General features: G+C 42.6%; 1 protein-coding gene across 6 annotated transcripts in view; it reads left to right on the forward strand.

The window, feature by feature from the left end:
- The window catches only part of Znf462 (zinc finger protein 462), a 179,492-nt gene extending 156,878 nt beyond the window's left edge, over positions 1 to 22,614 (forward strand). For all 6 annotated transcript variants that reach the window (XM_076564229.1, XM_076564228.1, XM_006985266.3 and 3 more), the window contains exons 11-13: positions 11,802 to 11,934; positions 18,261 to 18,384; positions 19,742 to 22,614. In XM_076564229.1, coding sequence (XP_076420344.1) covers positions 11,802 to 11,934; positions 18,261 to 18,384; positions 19,742 to 19,949 — 465 coding nt within the window. In that variant the 3' untranslated portion in view covers positions 19,950 to 22,614. The remainder of the gene's footprint in view (positions 1 to 11,801; positions 11,935 to 18,260; positions 18,385 to 19,741) is intronic.
- Positions 22,615 to 24,238: the final 1,624 nt, after the last annotated feature.

Here is a 24,238-nt window from a genome sequence, read left to right on the forward strand (position 1 = left end):
ACTCAGTCTATATTCCATAGACTCTTTGTGAACTGAATTATGCTCCTGTATAGCAAGAATTGTATGGAGCATCAAGGCAACCCTGCTCTCAAAAGGCCTGAGGTACAAAATGAAGTACAAAAGGCCTGAACTAAAAAAAATTTCAGTAATGAAATCTTGTGTTTTAGATAATTCTTGTTATATTTTTACCGTACCGTGGTATGTTGTTAAATTTTGCCCTTTCTTATGGTTGACAAGTGTGTTAAGTCTAATGAGTACCTGCCTAAGGCTGAGGAGTTGCCACTTTGAGAGCATGCCCAGTGGTGTTCATCTTTGTCTCTAAGTTCATGAGATTCATGTTAGATAGCAGCGCTTTCTTTTTCCCATTTTCTATTCATTTCCCCCTCCTAAATGATGATTTTCCGATGATGGGCATTGGTGCTGTGCACTAGGAAAGTGTGGTTGTTCATCAAGGTGAATGGTATACAAGTGTCAGAATTCATGGAAAAGGAATGGGGCTATAAGTGTGCTCAAGAGATTCGCTGATGATTCCGATGTAAAAGTCAGTGACTGTAAGACAAAAACAAGGAATCAAAGGCCTGAGAGAATTAGAAATATAACTTGTATTCGCAAACCTTAGTAGCTACAAAATCCTGATGAAACTACAAAAAAAAAAAAAAAAAAAAAAAAAAAAGCTACTAGAATACTCAGGAGATTATTGAGGTAGCAGGGTATAAGACAGGCACACAAAAATAAATTCCTAAATGCTAAAAACAAAAATTGTAAAAGATTAATTACATGAATTAACATCAAAAGGAATAAAATCTAATTTGGGATGAAATTAACCTAAGAGCTATAAGCCCTAGTTACTGAGAGCTAGCACAAGTCCCACTGAGAAACCGAAAGACCTACATTATTGTAATACATACCATGTTCATGAAATAGGCAATAAGTTCAGCATTGATCATTTCTTCCCAAACTGATCTATGGATGTAATATAATCTCTGTCCAAACTTTTGGGAAATATTTTTTTATAGAAATTGATAAACTGAACCTAAAATTTTTGTGGTGATGTAAATGACTGCAGATTAGGCCAGTAGTTCTCAATCTGTGGCTTGTGACCCCTTTGGGGAATGAATGACCTTTTCACAGGGATCACATATCAGATATCCTGTTTATCAGATATTTATGTTATGGTTCATAACAAGAGCAAAATTACCGATATGAAGTAGTATTGAAATAATTTTATTGTTGAGATCACCACAACATGAGGAACTGTATTAAAGGGTCATAGCATTAAGAGGTTGAGAACTACTGAGTTAGTCTAAATGGTGAAGAGAAACAGTGAAGTTGGGGGACTCAACTCTTCTTGCTTCCAAAACTTAAAGTGAATCTACAGTAATTAAGAGAGTGTGGCATTGGCACAGGAACAGATACAGATTAAAGAAGCAGAAGAAAAAGCTCAACAATAGACTGTCATGTGGATATGGTCAATTGATTTCCACCAAGCATGTCAATACAATAGAGAGATGGTGTTCTTTCAAAGGTATTTCTGAAACAATTGGATTTGCACATACAAATTTCAACCCTTGGTCCTTAGATAACTCTATATAAAAATCAGTTAAAATTGATCATAATATTAGTGCTAACCTGTAAACATTAGTGAAATAGAAAATTCTGAGACATTGGGTGGCAGAATAATACTTAGATAAGGCACCAAAGCTGTGGACATAAAGAGAAAAAACAATATGAGCTGAATGTCATCAAAATTAGATGTTTGCTCTTTAAAAGATGGCATTAAGAAAAGAGGCCAAGAAACAGACCTGAAGCAGATATTTGCCCAAGTTTTTATGTACCAGGCCATGGAACCAGTACATACGAAGAACTGTTTCAATTCAACTTAATGATTTGAATAGATACTTTTCTAAAAATTATAAAACAAATGGGTAAATGAGTCCATTCAAAGATGCTTGACACAATCTACCACTAGCAAAGTAGAGATTAAAGAAACATTAAGTTTTCACTATCTACCGAGGTGGTCGATACCAGACTGTCAATACTAAGCTGTCAATACTAAGATGTTGTTGAGGATGGAGAAAGTGAAAAATATCATGGGGTGCTGGTAGGAGTGTAAAAGTATATGGCCACTTTGGAGCAGTTTGGCAGGCTATTGAAATGTTAAGTATCGTGTTACCATCAGACCCAGCAATCCAACTCTGGCTCTCTTACTAAATTTTCTATTACTGTGAAGAGACACCATAACCACTCTTATAAAGAAAGCATTTAATTGGAGCTTGCTTACAATCAGAGGTTTAGTCCATTATTGTCATGTTCAGAAACATGACAGTCCACAGGTAGATATGGTGCTGGAGATGTAGCTGAGAGGTCTACATCTGAATCTGCAGGCATCAGGAAGAGAGATCCTGGGCCTGGCTTGGGACCTTAAAACCTCAAAGCCCACCCACAGTGACATACTTCCTTCAACAAGACCACACCTATTCAACAAGACCACACCTATTCCAACAAGAGGACACCTCCTAATCCCTGTCAATTAGCATCATTCCAAATGACCAAGCATTTAAGTCTATGAGCCTGTGGGGGCCATTCTTATTCAAACCACCACACTGGCTTCAAGCAGATGGATAAATAAAATACAGACCGTCTGTCCAGTGGAAAACTACTCATGAGTAAAGAATGCATTACTAACATTTAATAGCATGGATGGATCTCAGATCATGTTAAATGGACAGAAGCCAGACTTCTGTTTTATGTGAGTTTCTAGAAAATGCATAACTGTAGCACCAGGATAGTAACTCAGAAGTTGTCTGGGGCTGAATCTTGGAAGTAAGGTTTGATTATAAAGGATATGAAGAATTGTCTCAGAGGTAAAAAATATTCCTAAGCTGATTTGGGTGAGGGTTGTACAAACAGTAAATCTACTTTTTAAAAAATTTGAATTGTTAGTTAAAATAGATAAATTAGATGGTCAGTGAGTTATACTCCAATCCCCAAACTCAAGCACAGGGTAAGTCCTCAGTAGTTACTAAACTTCTGTACTATTTCCTACCAAATTGCTTGTTGGACCAATAGAACCAGATTAATGCATAAGCTGTCAACAATAAAATCTGAGTTGGGGATTGCTGCCATGTTTTCAATAAGACACTATTGAGTGTGTTGTTTTTATATTCGGTCACAAATCACTTTGAGGGATGTTTTATGGAGGAGAAAACCTAAAAGAAACTATAAGGCACTATAGGATGTGCTTTTCCTTCAAAGGATTTTATTAAACAAAGCTGGGCATTCCCACCTTGGACATCTGAGTTCTCACTGCCAAGGCTGTAAACCTGAGGAGGATCTTTAAAGATACTGGTATCATGTGTCGGATGGACAAAAAGCTGCTAATAACAGAAAGGGTCTTTAAAGTCAAATACATCATTGCATTTGAGAACCAAAATGTCAAGTGCACTTGATGTAGGCTGCCATGTTTATCCTCAGAAGCCAGAGTGCAGAGGAGAAAAGGTGACAATCAGGACCCTCATTTTAGAGGTGACTAACAGAATCCTGTCCTTCTAGACCTTTCTCTGTCAGCAAGCAAGGAATCACGTGTAATCTCCTGGGGTCTAAAGTAAATAGTGCAGCTGTTTCATTTTTATCAGCTGTTCACTCCCTGTCTTTTTCTCATCTTCCTAGGTCCTCTAGAAGGCCCCATTTTATTCTCTGTCATTTTCTCCTCCTTCATCCCCACCCCCCGCCGCCCCGCCCACATACACAATGAAGTATTAGTCAGTGATGCTACTTCGCACAGTTCCCATGAAACACACTTAACACTTCTAGAAACCTTTAAGTCTTGCTAAAAAAAAAAAACTTACACTTCTCACATTTATAAAAAGAAAAAGCACACTTTTTAAAAGAAATTTTAAATATATACAGTACCTTGTTAATGTTCTTTATGATTCTGAAGTCTTTTTTCTACTTAAAGAAACATAAAAATATATTATTTCTAACTTGGTTTTCTCATAAAATTATCATGCTCAGTATATTACATTTAGGATAGTCTATTGAGGCATTATACATTTACTAATTGAATTTACTTTGAAGTTGTTTTAATTTTTTATACAAATGGAGCCTCAAGCAACTGAACTCTAAGAAATGTGTGTTTTTGACTGTATGTGTGTGTGTGTGTGTGTGTGTGTGTGTGTGTGTGTGTGTGCGTGCCAGTTTCTGAGAAACAGAAGCAAGCAGCAACAAGCTCTAGGCTCTTAATTCAGCTTTCTGAATTCATGAAATACACAGTAGTGAAAGTTTCAGAAATTGAGTTTAAGTTTACACTATAGTGTTGGGGGAGATCTGTTTGTGTTGATTGCTCCAAGACCACCAAGAGACCAGTTCAGAGAGCTGAGTTCACATTCAGCTGGCCCAAGTGGACCAAAGAGTTTCCTGTCCGACTGAGAGGGAGATAGAAGGACACATTGAGGAGGAACAGGAGGGGCCGAGGGGTTGTGTGGCCTTTTTGATCCAAGAAGTGGAGAGGGGCAGGATCGTGTCTCTCACTCTGTGGATCTCTCAGATTTACTTCATAATATTTATCCCTGAGCTTTATTCTTTAATAAAATGAAAAAAGGAATCTCAGTTCCATAGATCTTCCCTCATTCCAAGCCATCAGACATACCATTAGCCACATTTTTTATTGTATTTAATTTCTAAACTAACTACCAGTGAACAGTCCCATGGCTTCTGAAGACATCCACAGGCTCTAGGCCTCTCTGGAGGCTTGCTTGATCTCAACACTGCTCTCCCTCCTGTTGGCTTTATGGTGTGTCAGCTGGACATCTGTCTCTTTCATGGGGTTGAGAAGACAGAGAAACCAGAATCAGACAAGGAAGAAATGTGACTGTTTTCTAGAGGTGTGTGCCTCCAAGAGCCTTGGACAATATTTATCGTGTCAACATTAAACGAAGACATTATTTACTCATAACCTTTGAAAGTATCCACTGTCTTCCCCAGTCAAAAACCTAATGCTCTCACTTCAGCTTGCTTCTCTTCAGACACATTCCTGTATTTCCTTCCACAATTTACCAGCACCTCTCCTGCAATAGATACCCCACTAAAGGAATCTGTGAAATCACTTTTCAAAGATGAAATTTGAAGAAGCCTGTCTGTTCAACTTATCAAAACTTGGTGGCCTTGCCAGCGTCTTTTGCCTTTGTGTTTTGGGTCCAGAAGATTGGCAACAGCTCAGCTGGCCAGATCAGAGCCTACTGATGCCGTCCTTCTCCTGGCTTTCTTCAGAACTCGTGTCTGGAGTTAGATACCAAGATTTCCAGGAAGTAGACTTCATCTGGACTTTGGTCAAGTTAAGTCGGTCAAAAACACAAGGTGTTTCAAGAAAGTGGACCTGGCTCTTCTCTTCTGTGCCCCATACCCCTCTAACTATTTCAGGATCATCTGTTGTCTGTACTGTTCTTAACAAAACTTGTGTTTTGAAGAAAACATCTCAAGGCATGCCACTTGCCCATCAGAGTTTGCAACACAACATGGTTATCTATACTTTTTTTTTTTTTGGCCTGGATTAGTGGGCATTTTTTCCCTGCATCCTGTGAGTGCTTTTGCGCTTTCACAGGTGGCTTGTTAAAGAAGAAAAAGCCTGAGCTATGACTCCTGAAGAGAAAAGAGCCCACATCATGACAAGTAGTGCTTGTTTTCTGTTGTAGCCTCATCTTCTGATGTGAAAGACGACTGTATGTACCATTCTGTACACAGCAATCTAAGGATAAAGGGATGCATGTCAAAACTACCACATACATTTATAGTGTACAACAGATATTTACTAGTATTTTTTTAATTTCTTAGAAAGTGTCCAATTTTATTCTCGCACCAGCAAGCAAATTTATGGGATACGAATGTTACGAATTCTTCATACATTGTGATCTCATCACCAATAAATTTAAATAACACTCATTGAATGTGAACAATGTGCCTGACCAAACAGTCCACACTGGCCATGCACAGCAAAGTAAGACATGTTTGCTACCCTAGACGATTTCTAAGCAGATAGGACTTACCTTAAACTGAGAGTCACAAACCAGCACGCTTCGTGCTTGATAGAAGCAGCCATAAAGTCAGAGGGCACAACCCAGCTCACAGCTGGTCTCTGAAGAACTTTCAGACCACTCAGCTGCTTCTCTTGGCTGGGATGTTTCATTTTTCTTCCAACTTAGTTGAGGCATGTCTGACAACTAAAGTGGTCTATTGTTGAGGTTCACAGTGTGGTGCTGTGGACCACGTGGAGGAAAGAGCATCTTTGTGCACTGTTGGCAAGAATATAAATTGGTCTAGCCACTGTAGAAAACAATCAGGAGGTTCCTCAAGAAGATAAAAATTGAGCCTGACCTGGTGACTCAGACCTGTGACCCCAGCTATTCCGAATGTTGGAGCAGGATGCCTGAAAGTTCAAGGTCAGCCTGGGTAGCTTAGTATGATAGTAAGACCTTGTCTCATATAGGGAAAGTAGAAAACAGTAAAAGAACTGGAGATATAGCTTATTGGGAGACTTGCCAGGCATACTGAATGAAGTCATTGGACCATTGCATGATCCAACAGTTCCTCTTTTGAATATGTAAGTGAAGAAGATATAGTATCCCCTTGAGACCCTGAAGCTCCTGATTCATTATATTCTTTACATAGAAACCACATAAGTATCCACTGGTATGTGAATAAATGAAGAAAATTGTGGTGTGTACGCCAATGAAATATTATTCAGCCAGAAAAAGGAAAGGAACCCTGCCATTCAGGACAACCTGGATGAACACTGAATGTCCTCTCTTTAAGCATTTACTTTAACTCTTAGCAGAGGTACTGCTATCTGAGAATGCAACATACTTTTTAATAAATTATTATCTTATTTATTTTTATGTAAACTGGTGTTTTGGCTGCATGTGCAGCTGTGCACCAAATGAACGCCTGGTGCCCACAGAAGTCAGAAGAGGGTGTTACATCCCCTGAGATTGGAGTAACAGATGCTGTGAGCCACCTTGCGGTGCTGGGAATTAAAACTGGGTCCTATGAAAGAGCAGCCTGTGTTCTTAACTGCTGAGCCATCCCTTCAGATCCTTCAGCAGCATTTTTAATCTACATCCCTGACCATCATCCTGTGGGCAATCATACAGATAATATTTTGTTTTTTTACCCTTCCTGTATCCCCATCTGCTTGCAACTGTGCCTAAGTCAGGGATTAGCAAAGGGTGGCCCATAGGCTAACTCCAGCACACCACTTGAGTTTGCATAGCCCATCACCCAAGAAAGTGTTTGAAATTTTTAAATAGTTGAACAACTCAAAAGCATATTTTGTAGCCAGTGAAACAGTACAGATTTCCTATTTCATTGTCGTAATGAGGTGTTTGTTTGCATACAGCTGCATGCATCTTCACATAGTGTTCCTGGTGGCTTTTGAGCAGTTGAGTCACTGTGGCAGAGGCCCTGTGGTCCAGAAAGCTTACAAGAGTCACTTACACGGCCCTTTGCAGAACAAATTTCTCAGCCTGTGTGTATGTCATACTCAATACCACAGTCTTGGCTAGCGACCACCAGGCATTACTGACGTAAGCAACGGGCCATGGTTCCTTGTTCTCTACTGTTACTTTTTCTAAAATGGAAAGTTCCCTCTGGCTGTTCGGATGGTGATAGCAAATTGTAGGTAAGACATGCATCCCGGTTGGGTGTCTCAGGTGAGGATAAATACGTGCAGCAGACAAGAGGCTGAGCTCTGCCCCTGAAGCTCTGGAAATGTAAGGTGGACTTGCTTTATAAGACAGTCTCCCTGCTTGATGTCTGTGATGTCACCTGAAGATGAGGGTGACAAGTTCCTTTCTGTCTCCAGTAAGCATGTCTGAATCAGTCTTTTCTCTAAGGCTGGGCTCCTCCCATCTGGGCTCAGTATGAAAATGCGTGTTCAACTTGGTAATTTTAATAAGTTGCATAATTAAATCAATCTGGTGGGAGGGGGGGGATACATGCTAAGGACAGATGTAAATCTCTTTCTCCTCCTCTCCCCCAACTCCTGAATGGTTTAAAACCAACAAATAAGAAAGACTGTAGCTGGGTGTGGTAGTGCACAACTTTAATTCCAGCACTCTGGAGACAGAGGCAGACAGATCTCTGTGAGTTCGAGGCCAGCCTGGTCTACAGAATGAGTTCCAGGACAGCCAGGGCTGTTATATACAGAAATCCTGTCTCAAAAAACAAAACAAACAAACAAACAAACAAAAAAAGGAAAGATAAAGGCTGTGAAAGTTGCCATTGGCTGGGGAAGGGATTTCATGGGGTCATCGTTTCAGAGCTCAGGAGTCAGTGTTTGCCAATCAGTTCATGCACCTCAAGTCTCACGTTTCCCATGCACAGCTGCATTCTCTAGGCACTAAGGCACTAGAGACTTTGGTTTTGGGACACTCACCTGTGGCTTTCACAGGACCTGTGGGTCAGCATACGGTTTTATAATCTAAACAACGCGTGTTTAAGGAACACATGTGACTTCTTTTACCTTCAAAAAGCTAGGAAGAACCCAAGTTCTAAATGCAAAGCCCCTGGGCCTGCCCTTTCTCCCCTAGCTGTCACCTTTTATGGAAATAAGGTGGTCATAAGTTGCTTCTGGACCGGGGGCATGGGGAGGTGAATTGCCCTCAATTCACCCTCGGCATCAAGACATTAGTGAGCTACCCACCAATCACCAGGTCCAGGGAGGACCTCTGATCCTCTCAGAAGCTAACTGAGAAACACACTGGAACCTTAATCAAGTCTACCCCCTTTGACTTGGACCCTTTAACTTCACATCTGGAAATTTCAGTTGTGAAATGAAAACTTCACATGAAAGAAAGGCTTATATACAATAAGGTTTATTGCTACACTAGAGCGAGAGCCAGGAATAACATAACCCCAGATAAATACATAGGGGAAATGGAAGATCATATCCCCTTGATGAAATATGATAAGGTGATTACAGATGACATTCACTCACAGAACACTATGTCATGCAGGGCAGAAGACATTGGAGACATTAAAATGAAGCTAGCCAGTAGCCAGGCGATATGAGTAGTGCCCACTCTGAAGTAGACTCTGCTGACGCGGGAGATGGAGCACTAAGAGGACAGAAAATCTATCCTCAGGGTTTGCAGCTCGGTGGGGGAGAGGCAGGGGGATTGTTTAGGGAATGGGACATCTGCCTAGGAGGTGAGCCAGTGTGGGTGCTGTGATAGGGAGAACCAGCAGAGTCAATGACAAGAAGGCTTCCTTGGCGAAGGGATGGGGCTGGGCTGGGTGACGGAGATACTGTGTATGAGGGATACAGGAGGCTCGGGAGTACAGGGTTAGGAAAAGGGATGTGCTGGGAAGCTTGGTAAGTAAGGTGATGGGAACAAGGGCAGCTTGGGGAAGGTGTGTAAACCACAGCAAAAAAAATTGAATTTTGTCCTCAGGGCGAAGATTAATATCTTCTGTGTGTGTGTCTGTGACATATGTGTGTATGTAGATGGCTCTTATGTACGCTCATGTATGGAGGCCAGAGGTGGCCACTGAGTGTCTTCCTCAATCGCTCTCCATAGGAACTCTTACCAATTCTCGAGCTCCCCCATTCAGCTTCATTGGCTGGCCAGTCAGACTTGGCAGACCTTCCTGTCTCCAGGTCCTCAGAGCTAGCACTGAAGAGTGCACCGCCACGCCCAACTTTTTGTATGGGTCCTGGGGACCCAAACTTTGCTCCTCACTCTTGTACAGGAAGCTTTTACTGACTTAGCTGTCTCTCCAGCCTCCTACCATTTCCTTAAAGATGACTGTGACCACACCAGGGAACAGATACAGGAAGAGGGGAGAATGGATGCTGCAGAACCAATTTTGGAATGGGGCTTACAGTGATCCAGACAGATGTAATGGCGGACTAAGCAGGACAGGAGAAAGGCATCTTCCTTCTGTGTTCAGATTAGCATTTAGATGGCTAGTTTGGGGATTTTAAATGTTAGAATAACCCTGCACTATAAAGATTTTTTAATTTTAGAAATCTTCTCATTACATCGCAAAAAAAAAATAGTTTTAAGTCTTAATTGCCTTGCGAAGATTATAGCCGTCTTCAGGACAGATAAATCCCGGGTTGTCCCGGGATGAACGTCTACCATGGAAATGCCACATACTGTTTTAAAACTGTGCAGAATCCAAAACGTGAACAGTTTTCTAGGGAGGGAAAATACACCAGCCTAGTTCATCAGAAATCCATGAAAACAGGAGAGGGACAAAAGAGCATTTGGTTTAATGACAGATCTCCTTCTGTTGCCATGAGCTTCGTGAGAACTAGGGGCTTCGAGGGGGAACCCCAGGCCTGGCAAGGAGAGAGTAAAATCAACTGATTTCCCGGGTTCCGTTTTCCTAGGTAGACCAGTGTATTATCATGAAAGTGTTTCCTGCCTCCCCTCAGATGTACCTATCTTCCACACCCAGTTGCCAGGGCAGTATTAAATCTTATCACAGCCCTGAGTTGGCCCTGGTACTGAGTCAAGTTCCCTCACATTTGTCACAGCAAATGATGACGATCCCATCTGCCAGGCATATGGAATTGGTGGTGCTCAGCAAATCTTTGTCCCAGCCTGGCCCCAGAGACTATTTGGAATTGTCTTGTAAGCCCTCTTTCCTCTCCTGTGCCCTCGTCACACTGTCTACCATGGCAGCTGTGGAGTCAGCCTACCTAATTAATGACGTCTGCCTTCATCCGTCAACTCTACTGTGAGCCTCTGGAGGCAGGAACAGAGTCATGTTTGTCTTGGCATCCCCCTCCCTTGGCCTTCAACAAGGAGATCGGAGCACCCACCTCCTACAGAGCCGTAATCTCTGGCTTGTTCTCGCGGCCTTCCCTGTCATCCCTTACAGCTCCCTGTGTGCAGCTGCCAAAGGTCGATGAGATGAACAGAGAAGGCAAATTTTGTGCTACTGTTGACCTGGCAACCAGAACTCATTAGACTTTATAGTCTGGATTATTGCTTCCTTTGAGTGATACTTTGAGCTCAGGTCCCGGTTTATTCTAACGACATTTTAGGTAAATAAAAACTAGCCACTGTGTGTGTGCATGCTCTCCACTTTGAGATGGGTCTCCTGAACCTGGACCTTCTCATCCAGGCTTTCACATGGGTGCTGGGGATCAGAACTCAGGTCCTCATATTTGAGCAGTAAGGCTGTTTCCCACTGAACCATAGTTAACACATTTAGTGAGCTCTTAAGCTTAGTTGGCCATGGTTTTTTGCAGGTAACCCTAGTCTCATAAATAGGCTATGGTCAGTTTCAAACATGCAGCTAAACTAGTAGCAGTAGTAGACTCTTCCATTTAAACTAGAGCTAAGAGTCAAAAGTCTTGTGGTCCTGGCTGGAACCACGGGTTGACAGGATCATGGAAGAAAGTTCTGATTCTCACTGCTGGTGGTCAGGAGACCTGTAAGAGCCTCTTTGCATGCAGAACTTTTGGAAGCTTGGCTAGTTAAAGATAGTCATATCTCTTAACACAGTGTTGACTCTGTGCTGTAGGTTTTGTGATGCTTCGGGCTTTGTTTTCTGTACCTGTGTCTCACAAGTTTGGTAAGGAGCTCCAGGTTTGTTCCCTGTGGAATGGAGAGTCCAGGACAGATCTGCTGCTGAGAGCCAGGGTGAAGAAAAGGACCTCTCAGGCTCCTAGCTCGCTTGGTCTTGGATGCAAACACTGACAGAGGGGGGAATTATGCTGGAACCATCTCCTCCAGAGCGAGCCCGAGCAGTCTGTGGTTCATTATTCCATCATCTGCTTGGCCCTTTTTCAGGTCAGCCGTAACTTTGAGCTGGTTGGACGGGTTAACTTGGATCAGCTGGAACAGATGAAGGAGAAGATGGAGAGTTCCAGCAGCGATGATGAGGACAAGGACGACGAAGTGAGCAGCAAGGCTGAAGACAGAGGTTAGTCTCACCCTGCCCTCTGAGTCCCAGATGGCACCCAGAACGTCCACATCGAGACAGACGGGAGGCAGGAGGCTGCTGTGGGAAGAACAGAAGGAATGATCCCTCTTGGTTAAGTAGCAGAACAGACTGGCTTAGGCGCCATCGGGGGCCCTGTCTTTACAAACTATTACCAGCTAAAGAAACTCCAAGGAAAACAGACATTTTCTGCCTAATTATAGATATATGTTTGCTAGAGGGAGAAAATATGGTTCTTAGCAGGGAAAACTGTTCTGAGGAGCCTTCAAAATGAAGATGGCCAAAGAGCAAGCTGAAGGACGCTGTAGGGCTATCGAGGAACAGGAGTGAACTTGAAATTGCACGCTCCTTTAGAATGATCGCTGCTAGGGTCATAGTGAGAGGGTGCAATGAACTTGAACTCTCTAAGTGTCCCCTGCAGGACCTTTCTCTATTTCCACTCTGTCAAGAGGGAGAAACAGTGTCTCTCACCCTTCCCTGTATATGTAGAAAACACCAGCAAAGGTTTTGTGGGAGTTTTGAACTATTTTTCCAACCCCCACCAATCTGCCATTATTCTAAGATAAAAAAACTCAAATGTGTTTAGGGGCAGATAACATGTTTAGGAGTAGTTCTGGAGAGTTGTCCTTGTCTACTGGTTGAACATCGAATAGTGTGTGTGTGTGTGTGTATGTGTGTGTGTGTGTGTGTGTGTGTGTGTGTGTGTGTGTGTGTGTGTGTGTGTGTGTTGGGATGGGGGAAGGAGGGCTCAGCAGCTAAGAATGCTTGCTATTCTTGAAGGAACCTAAGTTCCTAGCACCCATTTCTGGCAGCTCACAGCCACCTGTAACTCCAGCTTCATGGGATCAGACTCCTTCTGGCCTCTGTGGGTACCAGCACTCATGTGCACATACCTACACACAAACTCAAAATTAGTAAGAGAGAACATAGGTTGGGTTGTGTCACTTGAGTTACTACAGACTGAGCAAAAGTTCATGCGTGGATATTGTAAATATGAGGGAAAAACATTGTAGCTACACATTGCAGTGATGGGAAAATCCTGTTAGTGTCCATTACTGCGCTTCGTTAGTCTCCTGTAGCATGAAGGGTTCTACAGTTCCCCCATCAGATCTTGGCCCCCAGTCTATAGGACTTTGCTTTATGTCTTTGTGAGATCACCAGCTGTCAAATAATAATGATGGTGACAGTGATAATAATAGTGTTTCTCTCCTAAGGTGGTCAATATAGAGAATTTTTTTAACTTAAAAACTTCAGATTTTGAACTTTGGTATTTTCTTTGGTTTTAGTTGGCAAGTAAAAAACAATGTATGTATGGTGTTTTAAAACAGGTATACATCGTGGAATGGCTAAATGGATTAGTTAACATAGTTTTCCCTCACATGCTTATCTTGGGAAGTAAGAACTTCATCAACTGAGCAATTTCAAACTGCAATAGTATTATTAATTATAGTCATCATGCTATGCAATTGATCTCCTAAACTCATTCTTCCTGCCTACCTGAAATTTGGTATCTTGACCAATGTGTCCCCAGCTCCCCACCCCTGGGCTTTGGAAATATCCATTCCACTCTCTGCATCACTGAATTTGACTGGGGTTTCACACGGAGTGGAACTATTTAGTATTTGCCTTTGTGCCTAAAGGTTTACTTCCTTTAACGTGCAGTCCTCATCCATGTCGTCTCAAATGACAGGATTTCCTGTCTTAGAGTGAAATAATATAAACGGTATACCGAAGGGTGTGTGCGTCACATTTTCTATGTCCCTTCATACACAAATGGCCACTGAGGTGGACTCTGTGTCTTTGCTGTTGTGAGTAGTGACGGAGGGCAGACATCTCTGGTACACTCGCTTCCTTTTCTTTGTGTGTCAACTCCATAGTGAGACTGCTGAGGAACTTGCGGTGTCCCATAATGGCTACCCTAATTTATATTCCTACTTTACTACTAGTCTACAGTGTTGTTCTTTTCTTAGCTTCGCCAACATGTGTTAGCTTTCCCTCTTTTGGTAATAGACACTCTAACTGCTATGGAGCGGTACCTAAGGTTTGAATTTGCACTTCCCTCCTATTCGTGCCTTTATATAGCTGGTGTCTCTTTGCATATCTTCTGAGAAATGCTTACACAGAACCTTTGTCTGTTTCTTAATTGGGGAAACTGTTCACTCAAGTATTGACTGAGTTGTTTGAATTCCGCATATATCAGGGATGTTGACCCTGTGTCAGATGTGTAGTCTGCAGATGTCACCACCCCTTCTGTGGGTTGCCTTTTCATTCTGATGTCTCCGAGGCTCAGAAACTTTTCAGCTTGATTTAGCTCCCGTTTGTTTATTATTTTCTTTTTCTTTTTTTCTTTCTTTCTTTCTTTCTTTCTTTCTTTCTTTCTTTTTCTTTTCTTTTCTTTTTTTTTTGCTTGTGCTTTGGAGGTCATGTAAAAAAAAATTACAAAAATCATTTTCAGACCAGTGTCATGAAGATTATTTCCCTGTGTTTCCTTCCAGCAGGGTTTATGGTGTTAGGGCTTATATTTCAATCTCTTACTTATTCTGAGTGGTTTTTTTTTTACTTGCTGGGAGATCAGATCTAGTTTCTTTCTTCTGCCTTGGATGCCCAATTGTCCCAGTAATTATTTACAGGACTCTCTTTTCCTCCATTATGTGATATTGGCAACTTGCTCCAAAATGAATTGACTGTGACTGTGTGATTTACTTCTGGACTCTCTGCTCTGTTCCATTGGTCCGTGCATGTGATTTTAGGTTGGTATCATGCAGTTTTAATTACCTTAGTTTTGCAATATATCTTAAAGTCACAGAATGTAGTGCTGTTGTTGTTGTTGTTATTGTTGTTGTTGTTCGAGACAGGGTTTCTCTGTGTAGCTCTGGTTGTCCTGGAACTTGCTCTGTAGACCAGGCTGGCCTTGAACTCACAGAGATCCACCTGACTCTGCCTCCTGAATGTTAGGATTAAAGGCATGTACTACCACTGCCTGGCTTTGAACTTTTTATCCTCTTCACTCTAGATTCTTGTGGCTCTTTGGGGTCTTTGTGCTTACCTTGATATAAAGGTAAGTGAGGCCTAAAGATGTAACTTGCTGATAGAGTATTCGGCTATAGTGTAAGAGGCCTTGGATTACCCCCTCATCACTGCCAAAAATAGTAATTAAATGACATGACCACCAAGGCATGGACCTATAAACAATAGGTCTGACAAACTTATGACCTATCTAAAGTAAAGTAGATAGCTAAATTATAAACCCAGTGGGCATTGAATCTCAATCTTCTGGCTCTAGGGCAGATCTCTCACACTGCATATGTTTCCAAACAAGAACCTAGTCATGAGATCTGGGGGTGAGTCGACCTTAGGGCTAGACTCTAAGGGTCCATGGCAGAACACCTGGCTGGCCTGAGCAGGTGTCTTCCGTTTTCTTCTTTGGCGTGCTTCTCACCCAAGCCCTTCCACTGTGATAACCAAGGGATCTAGTTTGGCCTTTGAGTCTCCAATCAACAAAGATAGCAGTCTGACAGCCAAGGTGTGCTAACTAGTCCAAAGCTGCTTGCCTGTGGCCAGCCTAAAAAGACTACACAAACGGAACTGCCTCACCTGTGGGTCTTGCCATGTCTTCTAAGGGAAATGCTTGTGATCCCAGAAGTGTGGCGTTTTTCTCTTCTTTTTTAAAACCCTTTTCACAAATATGTTCTTCACGGCGAATCCTTAACATCTCTGCACTGTTTGAATGTCCTCAGGGAGAGGGAGGGAGAGGTGCTTCTCACTGAAGGGCACAAAGGCTCCTTCTTCTTCCTGGTACTCCGTGGCCTTGCTGCCCCTCTTTAGGTGATAAAAGATTTCTTGTTGGGTATTATGACTTCATGTCTAAGGCTGAGCACGAGCTATTTCTGAGACTATCAGCATGCCAGAGTCCTCCGTTTCCCCAATGATGTTCCCCCAAAATAGATAAAAAAACAAGCCTAGGCCATGAGGAAACACAACTGGTGAGATGTGTGGGGTGGCAAGTGCATCTCCATGCTCGTCCAGCTTGCCCCCCCCCCTTTACTTATGGGCTCTCAGCATGAGACCTCTAGTAACTAGAGAGAATGGGGAAGGGGGGTTTCTGCTTCTCATTGGAAATTGTTGTGTCTGCATCCACAAGACCTAACCACATGAAGCAAAAGTCCTTCTCGGGTGGACAAGTTGGTAGGGGAGACTGACCTGAGTGCCTTGGGAATTGCAAGCCGAAACGGTCCCTTCCCTGCCACCATCCTTGCAAGAACGGCTTCCTTTGTCCCATCTCCTTTGAAACAATCTAGAATCAATCTTCCACCATCTCAGTGGATCCTTGCCAAGAAGACAGAGCCAACAATAGCCTGGGGTGTTTTTGCCAGACATCCTGGTTTCTGGCAGAGGGCAGGAGGGGGTATTAGCTCAGCTCTCAAGCTGAGGGAGAGTGATCTGAGATGTGACAGGTAGAATGTCCTCTTCTTTGAGGATGAAGCTTAACATGTGCCCCTGAGACAATAGATGACTGGCTTCATGTTTCCTGAGGGCAAAGGAGCAAGATTCTCCTTGTGAATAATTTGGGCTTTCATATAGACGCCTTCCGTTGTGGGGGATCCACAGCCTTCCTGCTACCCAGTTCCTTTCCAAACAAGAGAACTGGGGAGTGTACTCCACACAGACACTCGGCAAGATCGGCCTGGGAAGCTCAGAGGGAATTTCAGAGAGAAGCCACGCATGAAGAAATTGAAAGGAACCCAAGCGGAACACTGCCCACCCTGCCCCCTCTCATTATGCATCGGGGAGGAGTCAGGAAGGCATTCTGTTGATTTCTTGCCCAAGATAATCCCTGCTAAGGAATTAATGTGCAGAGCAGATGGTGCTGTCTCATTTCCAGTGAAAAGAATCAAGGAAGATAGTCTGTGCAATTATTTTTAATGGCTTGTGTGGTGATCTTCTTAATTTGTGAGAAAATGTCTCGTCTTTTGTGAAAACTGGCCTTGTTCACATAGCTTTTTGTGAAGAGGATGAAGGCATCACAGAGCCCCAGTTAATGTCCTGAAGATTTCATGAAATATGGGGCATTTCAGCTAGGAGATGTCTTCCTGTGACATCTAGTCCGTGGGACCCAGTGATCAGGGATGAAGACGATTCAATTTCCCCAAACTCCACCCTTTCTGCAGACTGGCTCACCAATGCGAGGACTTGGCTCTCGGTGGACGAATGAAAGACATATGGGCTGAGGACTCAGGACAGCACAAAGGCAGTGCGAGCCCTCATCTTTGAGCTTGCCAGGAGGTGTGGCTTAAAAACAATTAGCTAAACAATCCACATTTATCAGACCCCTAACATGTGCCAGCAACACAGGAGTACATAAAACAGCTAGGTCAATATTAGATGTGTACACCAGACCCATTCAGAAATGTCTGTGTATCCCTGCATTTGTGAATACCACTGGTTAAGGAATAAATGTTGGGCAGCTGACCAGGATCCGTCATTGGCTGGGGACATGGTTTTTTGTTTTGTTTTGTTTTGTTTTGTTTTGTTTTGTTTTGTTTTGTTTTGTTTTGTTTTGTTTTGTTTTGTTTTTTTAAATTATTCCATGTATTTATTTATTGCGTGTGGGAGAGAGTGTGGCACATGCGGAGGTCTCAGGACAACTTGGAAGAGTTGCTGGTTTTCTCCTCACATTATGTGGGCTCTAGGGACAAACTCCGATCATCAAGCCTGGTGGCAAGCAGCATTAATCCACCGAGCCATCTCGGTGTCCCAGACATGCTTTTATACAGGCCCCACCCCCACCTCACAGTTGTCTAGAACCCTGTTCATGGGAGGTTCTTTGCAGGGCTCCTAAGCATCGGCCTCACTTGGGATGAGTAGAAAGTTCTTTGGTCTATACCGCACAACCAGGTCAGGTACTTTCTGTGCTCTATTTTCTTCTGAGTGAAAAGATAAACCTGTTTCCGAGAGACACTGAGTTGCTGCCAAGCTGCCAAGCCCTCACCCAGAGCATGCAGAAGGGATGGGTTAATTAGAAAATAAATGCTATGGGATCTTAGAGCAGGCTGGGGAGCCTTTTCTGACAGGAAAGTTGTTGATGATGGAAGCTATTGTGTAAGTGAGAAATGGGGAGCCTTGGTGACTGGAACTCAGGACAGTTCATGAAAGCTTTTCAGGAAATGTGCTTAAGAGAAACCCTGAGCCAGTGAGGAGTCTGGTGACGGCCCGCAGTGTAGCTTCCCAGGTAAGTCAGGAGCCATTCCCCAGGGTGTGTTGATTCTGGAAGCACACGGGTAACGCTAGCCCTTTCCTTCTGTTTGCAGAGCTGATGAGATTTTCTGACCGAGGGACTGGTGTGAACACTGAGAAGCGATTTCCGTGTGAATTCTGTGGACGGTCGTTCTCACAGGGCTCTGAGTGGGAAAGACATGTGTTGAGACATGGCATGTAAGTGAGGCCCTGAGAAGACCATTGACCCAAGGAGAGAGTGGGAGGGAGGTTGATACTACATAGACTGCCCCATGCCACCTTACAGGCACGGAGGACAGGGAGTGATGACAGAGGAGCCAGACTCCTCCTCTTATTTTTTAAAAGGCCGCTCCAACACAAATCAGATGAAGGAAATCCCCCAGACTCAAGGGTAGTGTGTCCCTGTAGTTGGCATTTACAGGGCATTCTCTGAGAGAATGTGAGCCTGGGTCTGAGTTTCTGGCTTCCCTGTTGCTCGTTCCATGAGGGGCCTTGATCGTGCCCCTGACTTACCTCAGAGATGCAGCTCCATTCCACCTGCCTCCCAGGCAAATGAGAACATCTCTGTCAGGTTCTCACCAAGAACCTCTTTGAACATAAAATTGTTCTCTTTGCAAGGAACCCTTAGTCCACCAGACAGAGAAGTAGGTAGTGATTTGTGTGAGTGGCCTGTAAAGTTTTTAGATTTTTTGTCTTCATCGTTATTGGCCAGTACCTAAGCTGCGGAGTTCAGCTAACGAGTTTGAGCATGAGGCTGTTCTTGCTATTTTTCCATTATAGCTGAGGGAAGGAGATGATATCAAAACATTATATTAATTCGGAAACAAAACATGGCATAATCAAAGCACAGTACAACACTGAAGATTTTTAAGGATCCAAATTGTTAGAAAGAAAGGTCTACATGAGAAATTGAAAATTACTGGTAATTCAGTTATATACACATAGAATTCCAATGCTTTTTTCAGAATCAGAGAAGTAAGGATAGAGTTTATTAATTTAGTTAGGAAAAGCATGGGAGGGGCCAGGGAGATTGCTCGGCTGAAGCAATTGCTCGGAAAATGCTTGAAGATCTCAGCTCTAGGCTCAGAATCCAGGTTAAAAGTTGGACGTGGCAGGGCATAGTGGAGCACGCCTTTTATCCTTGCACTGCTAGGAGGAGGCGGAGGCAGGAGGATCTCCGAGGTCGAGGCCAGCCTGGTCTACAGAGCGGGTTCCAGGACAGCCAGGGCTGTTACACAGAGAAAGCCTGTCTCCAAAAACCAAAGCAAATGGGCATGGTGGTGTGTGTTTATAATGCCAGCTCTGGGGGCGCAGAGACAGAAGGATCCCTTGTGCTTACTAGCTGGCCAAACTACTGTATCTGGCCTAGCCAGTGAGAATACCCTGTCTCAAAACAAAAACAAAAAGATGATGATGCCTGGGGAATGATCCTTGAACTCGAGCCTGGCCTCCAGAAGCCCGTGCACGCGGCTCCACTACTTAAGTGCTGGAATTAGAGACATGTGCCACCGCATCTGGCTTATGAATGTTTTTGTTGTTTGTTTTGCTTTTCCAGGGCATTGCATGATACAAACCAAGTGAGCAGAGACGAAGTCCATACAAAAGAGATGGCAGAGGATAGCTTGCAGCTGCCCTCCATAGAGGCCAAGGAAGACGATGAGCCAATCGGGATAGACTTTTCCCTAAAGAGTGAAACAGTAGCCATCTGTGTAGTAGCTGCCGACAAATCTCTCCTGGAGAATGCAGAGGCCAAAAACGAATAAGAGTTTGGTGAAATTCTTATCAAACCTTACTTGAACCGTGATGAAAATGTGGGAGGGCCGGCGTGGGCTGAGAAGGGAGGGGACAGAGAAGAGAAGACAGAACAAAGCTGCTTTTAGGACTGAACAATCTATTTTCAAAGCACTGGTACCTGTGTGAGTGAGTATGTAAATTAAAGTTATTTAAATGGTTGGAATATGTGGCTCCTTTCCCGTCGCTACATCCTTCCGGATCTTCACCACGGAAGTTGTCATCTGCTGCGGTTTGGGAAGTACCTTCCACGGGCATGGCGCTCTCCTCCGCGACCCTCTCGGACAGTGTGTGGAAACCGAAGCTCGGGGACAGTAGAAGACTTCTCCTAGGGGAACAACTTTTTGGGCGCACGACTTTCAGTGCGTTTTTCTAGTTTTAATACCTTAAGCTTTTTCAAGACCTAACTGCAGCCGCTTTGGGAGAAAAAATAATAATAATAACAGAACAGAAAAAAAAACTGCTTTGCATAAAACAGTCACCTGTTTCCTAGTACCTCAGACTTAACCAAGGGATATCTCTGCATTTGTCTGTACTACCTGTCGCCCTTGTGGTTAAATGTAGAGAGAGCTGCTGGACAGGATGGTGAATGGAGGGGGAAAAAAAGAGTTTTAAAGAAGGAACACAAATTGTGCTTAAAATCCCCACGTGGGTTTTATTTCTTAAAATACTGTGATTTTTTTAATTATTTTAGTAAAAAACAAAACAAAAAAAAAAGAAACAGACTTTAATTACTAGATAACTGTGTGTGAATTGTCACCCTGTACTCCAGGTAAGCTGTTTATTAGTGTTCAGCTATAATTTAGAATTTGGTAGGTTCATGTGAACTAATTTTAAGGTGATTGTGGGGTTTTGTTGGCCACATGTTTATTTTCTCTCGATTGGAGTGTTCCAAACACAGCACAAAATTCAGTTGGTCCTTTTCCATATACGTTCTTCTTTGTGTGTTTGTTGTTTTCATTTCAGATCAAGGGAGAGTAAAAGGGTGTGTGTGTGTGTGTGTGTGTGTGTGTGTGTGTATAGGAATTTTTATAATTTTAGACATGGAAATAACGAAGAGGTTAGCTGCCCTTTTTGTTGTTGTTTTTAATTTAACGAAAGAACCAAACTCCCGGCACAGCTATGCAGCGTGTGGGCCAGACAAAGAGGTCCTCTCACCCTTTCCTTTCTTCTCAAGCGAACACGTCATCCATCTCACACCAACAGTTTCTGTTCGATTGGACTGGCTTTCATGTGTGATGTGAACTCTGTATTTTGTTGGCCTTGTGTATGATGAGGCTTTCTCATCCCTTTCGTGAGCGTGGGCAAGAGGTAGCATATCCTACAGGGAGCCTGGAGAAGTGGTTTTTTCTTTCCATCTAGCTGTTCTGTTTCCCCGCATTAGCATTTTGTCTTTTCTTTTCTTTTCTTTTTTTTTTTTTTTTTTGCGAGAGCAGCTTAGACTAAACGTAAGTCTACATTTATAGTATGTTCTGATTGTGAACAAGGGGTTTTCGTTCCAAAAAGTAGAGAAGAGTTTTCCTGAAGCTTAAGTTTTAGAAGTGTGTGTGTGTGTGTGTGTGTGTGTACGTGTGCATATGTACACATGTGCGATGAATGTGTGTGGATGAATGTAAGTCCTTTGGTTATCATGTCTCTTTTGTTTTGTTTTGTTGTTGGTGGTTTTTTGTTGGTTTTTTTTTTTTTAACTTGGAAGGGTTGATGGGTTGGGAGGGCGGGCCAGAAGGGAAGAGGGATTACTGAGATGACAGTGTCCCACACAGCTTCAAATAAAATCCATGGAAAGATGTCGAATTTGTGAAGTACTTACTTGAAAAGCATGTTCTTGGTTTTGTTTTGTTTTTATTTTTATTTTTTATTTTTTGCTATTAAGAATTTTTATTTGTAGGATGCTAATTTAATTTTTTTGTAGGAATGGGGGGGCCATCATATGAAAGCAGAAAAAAGGGGAAAGTGTGAAATATCTAGACAAAGATTCTTTTGTGTCCTTATTTGCTTTTGATTGGCCTCATTTCAAATGTTCTGAACAGTTTCATACCTGGATTGGATGTTTATGATGGTTACCAAAAAAACAACAACAACAAAAACAAAACAACAAAAGGAAAAAAGAAAAAGACAAAAAGAATATAATTGTGACATGCTTTTATCACTACTTTATTTTTCAAATAACATGTAAATATTGTCATCTGTTGGATTTTGTTTTCCTAACCTGTTAATAAAAATATGGGACCATTATCCTTTTAACAAGGCTAGAATGTCAATTTTTTTTCTTTTTTGAACATATACCTGATATTTTGTGGCCGCACATTTTGGATGCATTCTGTTTCTGTTGACTGTAATGACATAGAATTTACAACATTTTTTTGTTGTTTAATTTATACAGAGGACATTTTTTTTCAGAGCTTGAGAGAAGAAAATAAATAGCAAAATGATAACCTATTGACTCCAATAATCAGTGTTTCCTGAAACTTGATGAAAGACAGAGGGATCCTGACTCCTTGAAGCCAAGGGTTTAAACACAAAAAAATAATAAAAAAAAAATAAAAATAAAAACCACAAGTAGGTTATTCAAGTTGTTTGCAACATACATTTTGTAATGAAATGTGAGAAATTAATAAAGAATTTTTTTCACATGTGTCTATGTGCATCTGTTGTAAGTCATTTATGGGTGTGATTATAGACAGGGAGGCTGGCAGTGAATGACAAAACCACTTTTCAATCTACGTACTGAATCTACACAGATGAGAAAAACAGAGATGAGCAGGGTGAGCTGTGAGCTGCAGTTTTCAAATATCAGCATCCCTGCATCAGGATGTGCAACACCAATGAAAATTTTATTGGGGGGAATGTTTTCCACCCAAAATGAGAATCAATTGGTTGTGGTCGCTCACACCTGAAATCTCAGCATTTGTGAGGCTGATGCAGGATTACTACAATAATCCCACCCCTACCCCTGTGCCCAACCCCCTGCAAAAAAAAATTGTGGCTCAAAGTGAAGCTTCGGGAACAAATGTCAATCCTGAAACATCATCCAGGAACTCTGAGCCCATGATAGTCACAGCCCCTGGAATGTCCTGATTGTCACCCTTACCTCTTCAAACCCTGTGCCACGCTGCCACGCGTTACCTTACTGTGTATCAGGCACACATTATCGCCATTCTCTTAATGTTTTCTGAGTTACCCTGTTGTAAGCCAAAGGAGGAATTAGTCACACTAACACCCTGGTTGCTTCACCCTTCCTTAATCCTTTATATGCCCTTCACCAATGGAGAGTTAGGAAATGAGATAATCAGACGTCACAAGGCTGTATGTGTGATGGAAATGAAACCAGGTAAGGATGCCAAGGGATGGTAGCTGTGAGTTGACAAAAATACATTTTGTGAAACTATAGACTACTCCACCAGGTGCCTGGGTCTGAGCTTGCTCGGTAGACAATACAAAACAAGGATCAATCAATAAGAATATTTTTTAAAAGTTCTCAGGAGTCCTCGGGATTTTGTAGGACGTCTCATTAAGTTTCTCATTCAATTGGCCTCCTTGATGCAAAGCTGCTGTTCTCCAGTGGCTTCCATCAATAATTATGAACAGGATCTTTAACTGAGTTTATGTCTAACCTATGCTTCTGCTGTTTTAGATAGAGGGGATGGGATATGCAGATTCCTTGGCTGTGGTTGGGGCCACAAGGCCAAGTCTGACCCCTCTGGCTTCAGGTCTGTGGAGTGGTCTTCACTCTTGTAGCCCTAGCTTTTTTCACATGATGACATGATGATGCTTTAGCACGGCACATAAAACAAGGGTCGATATGAGAGCTTAACAGCACTGAGCCCAGGTGATAGCACACACGTCATGGGCTAGACCTGGTCACAGCTCCAACTATCCACATAGGGGCTGGAAAGCATCTGGTCCAGGCTACCACTGAGTCCAGAAAGAATGTGAGCTATGAGCTTCTACCACAGTGAAAAACAAAACAACAGAATACACGGACACCTTGTCTTCTTCACAAACATAGATACTGGTCCCATCAGTCAAGTGCCAGCACAACATTTCTGAGCAGGGAGTTGGTGCTGGATGTGGCTCAGGTCTTTCGACAGCTTACAAATGAGGTGGGTGGATATGTGAAATTTGGAAAGGGAGCTTCCATCAAAGGTGCTGGGTTCTGCCAGAGCCTGCATTTCATCTTAGGAAGCTTTGGGCCTCTGTGTTGATGTAGCTAGCCCTTTACATACTGATCTTGAGAGTGAATATGTTTTCTTCTTTCCAC

Source organism: Peromyscus maniculatus, chromosome 2 (genome assembly GCF_049852395.1).
Source record: "Peromyscus maniculatus bairdii isolate BWxNUB_F1_BW_parent chromosome 2, HU_Pman_BW_mat_3.1, whole genome shotgun sequence".
In the NCBI taxonomy this organism is placed as follows: domain Eukaryota; kingdom Metazoa; phylum Chordata; class Mammalia; order Rodentia; family Cricetidae; genus Peromyscus; species Peromyscus maniculatus.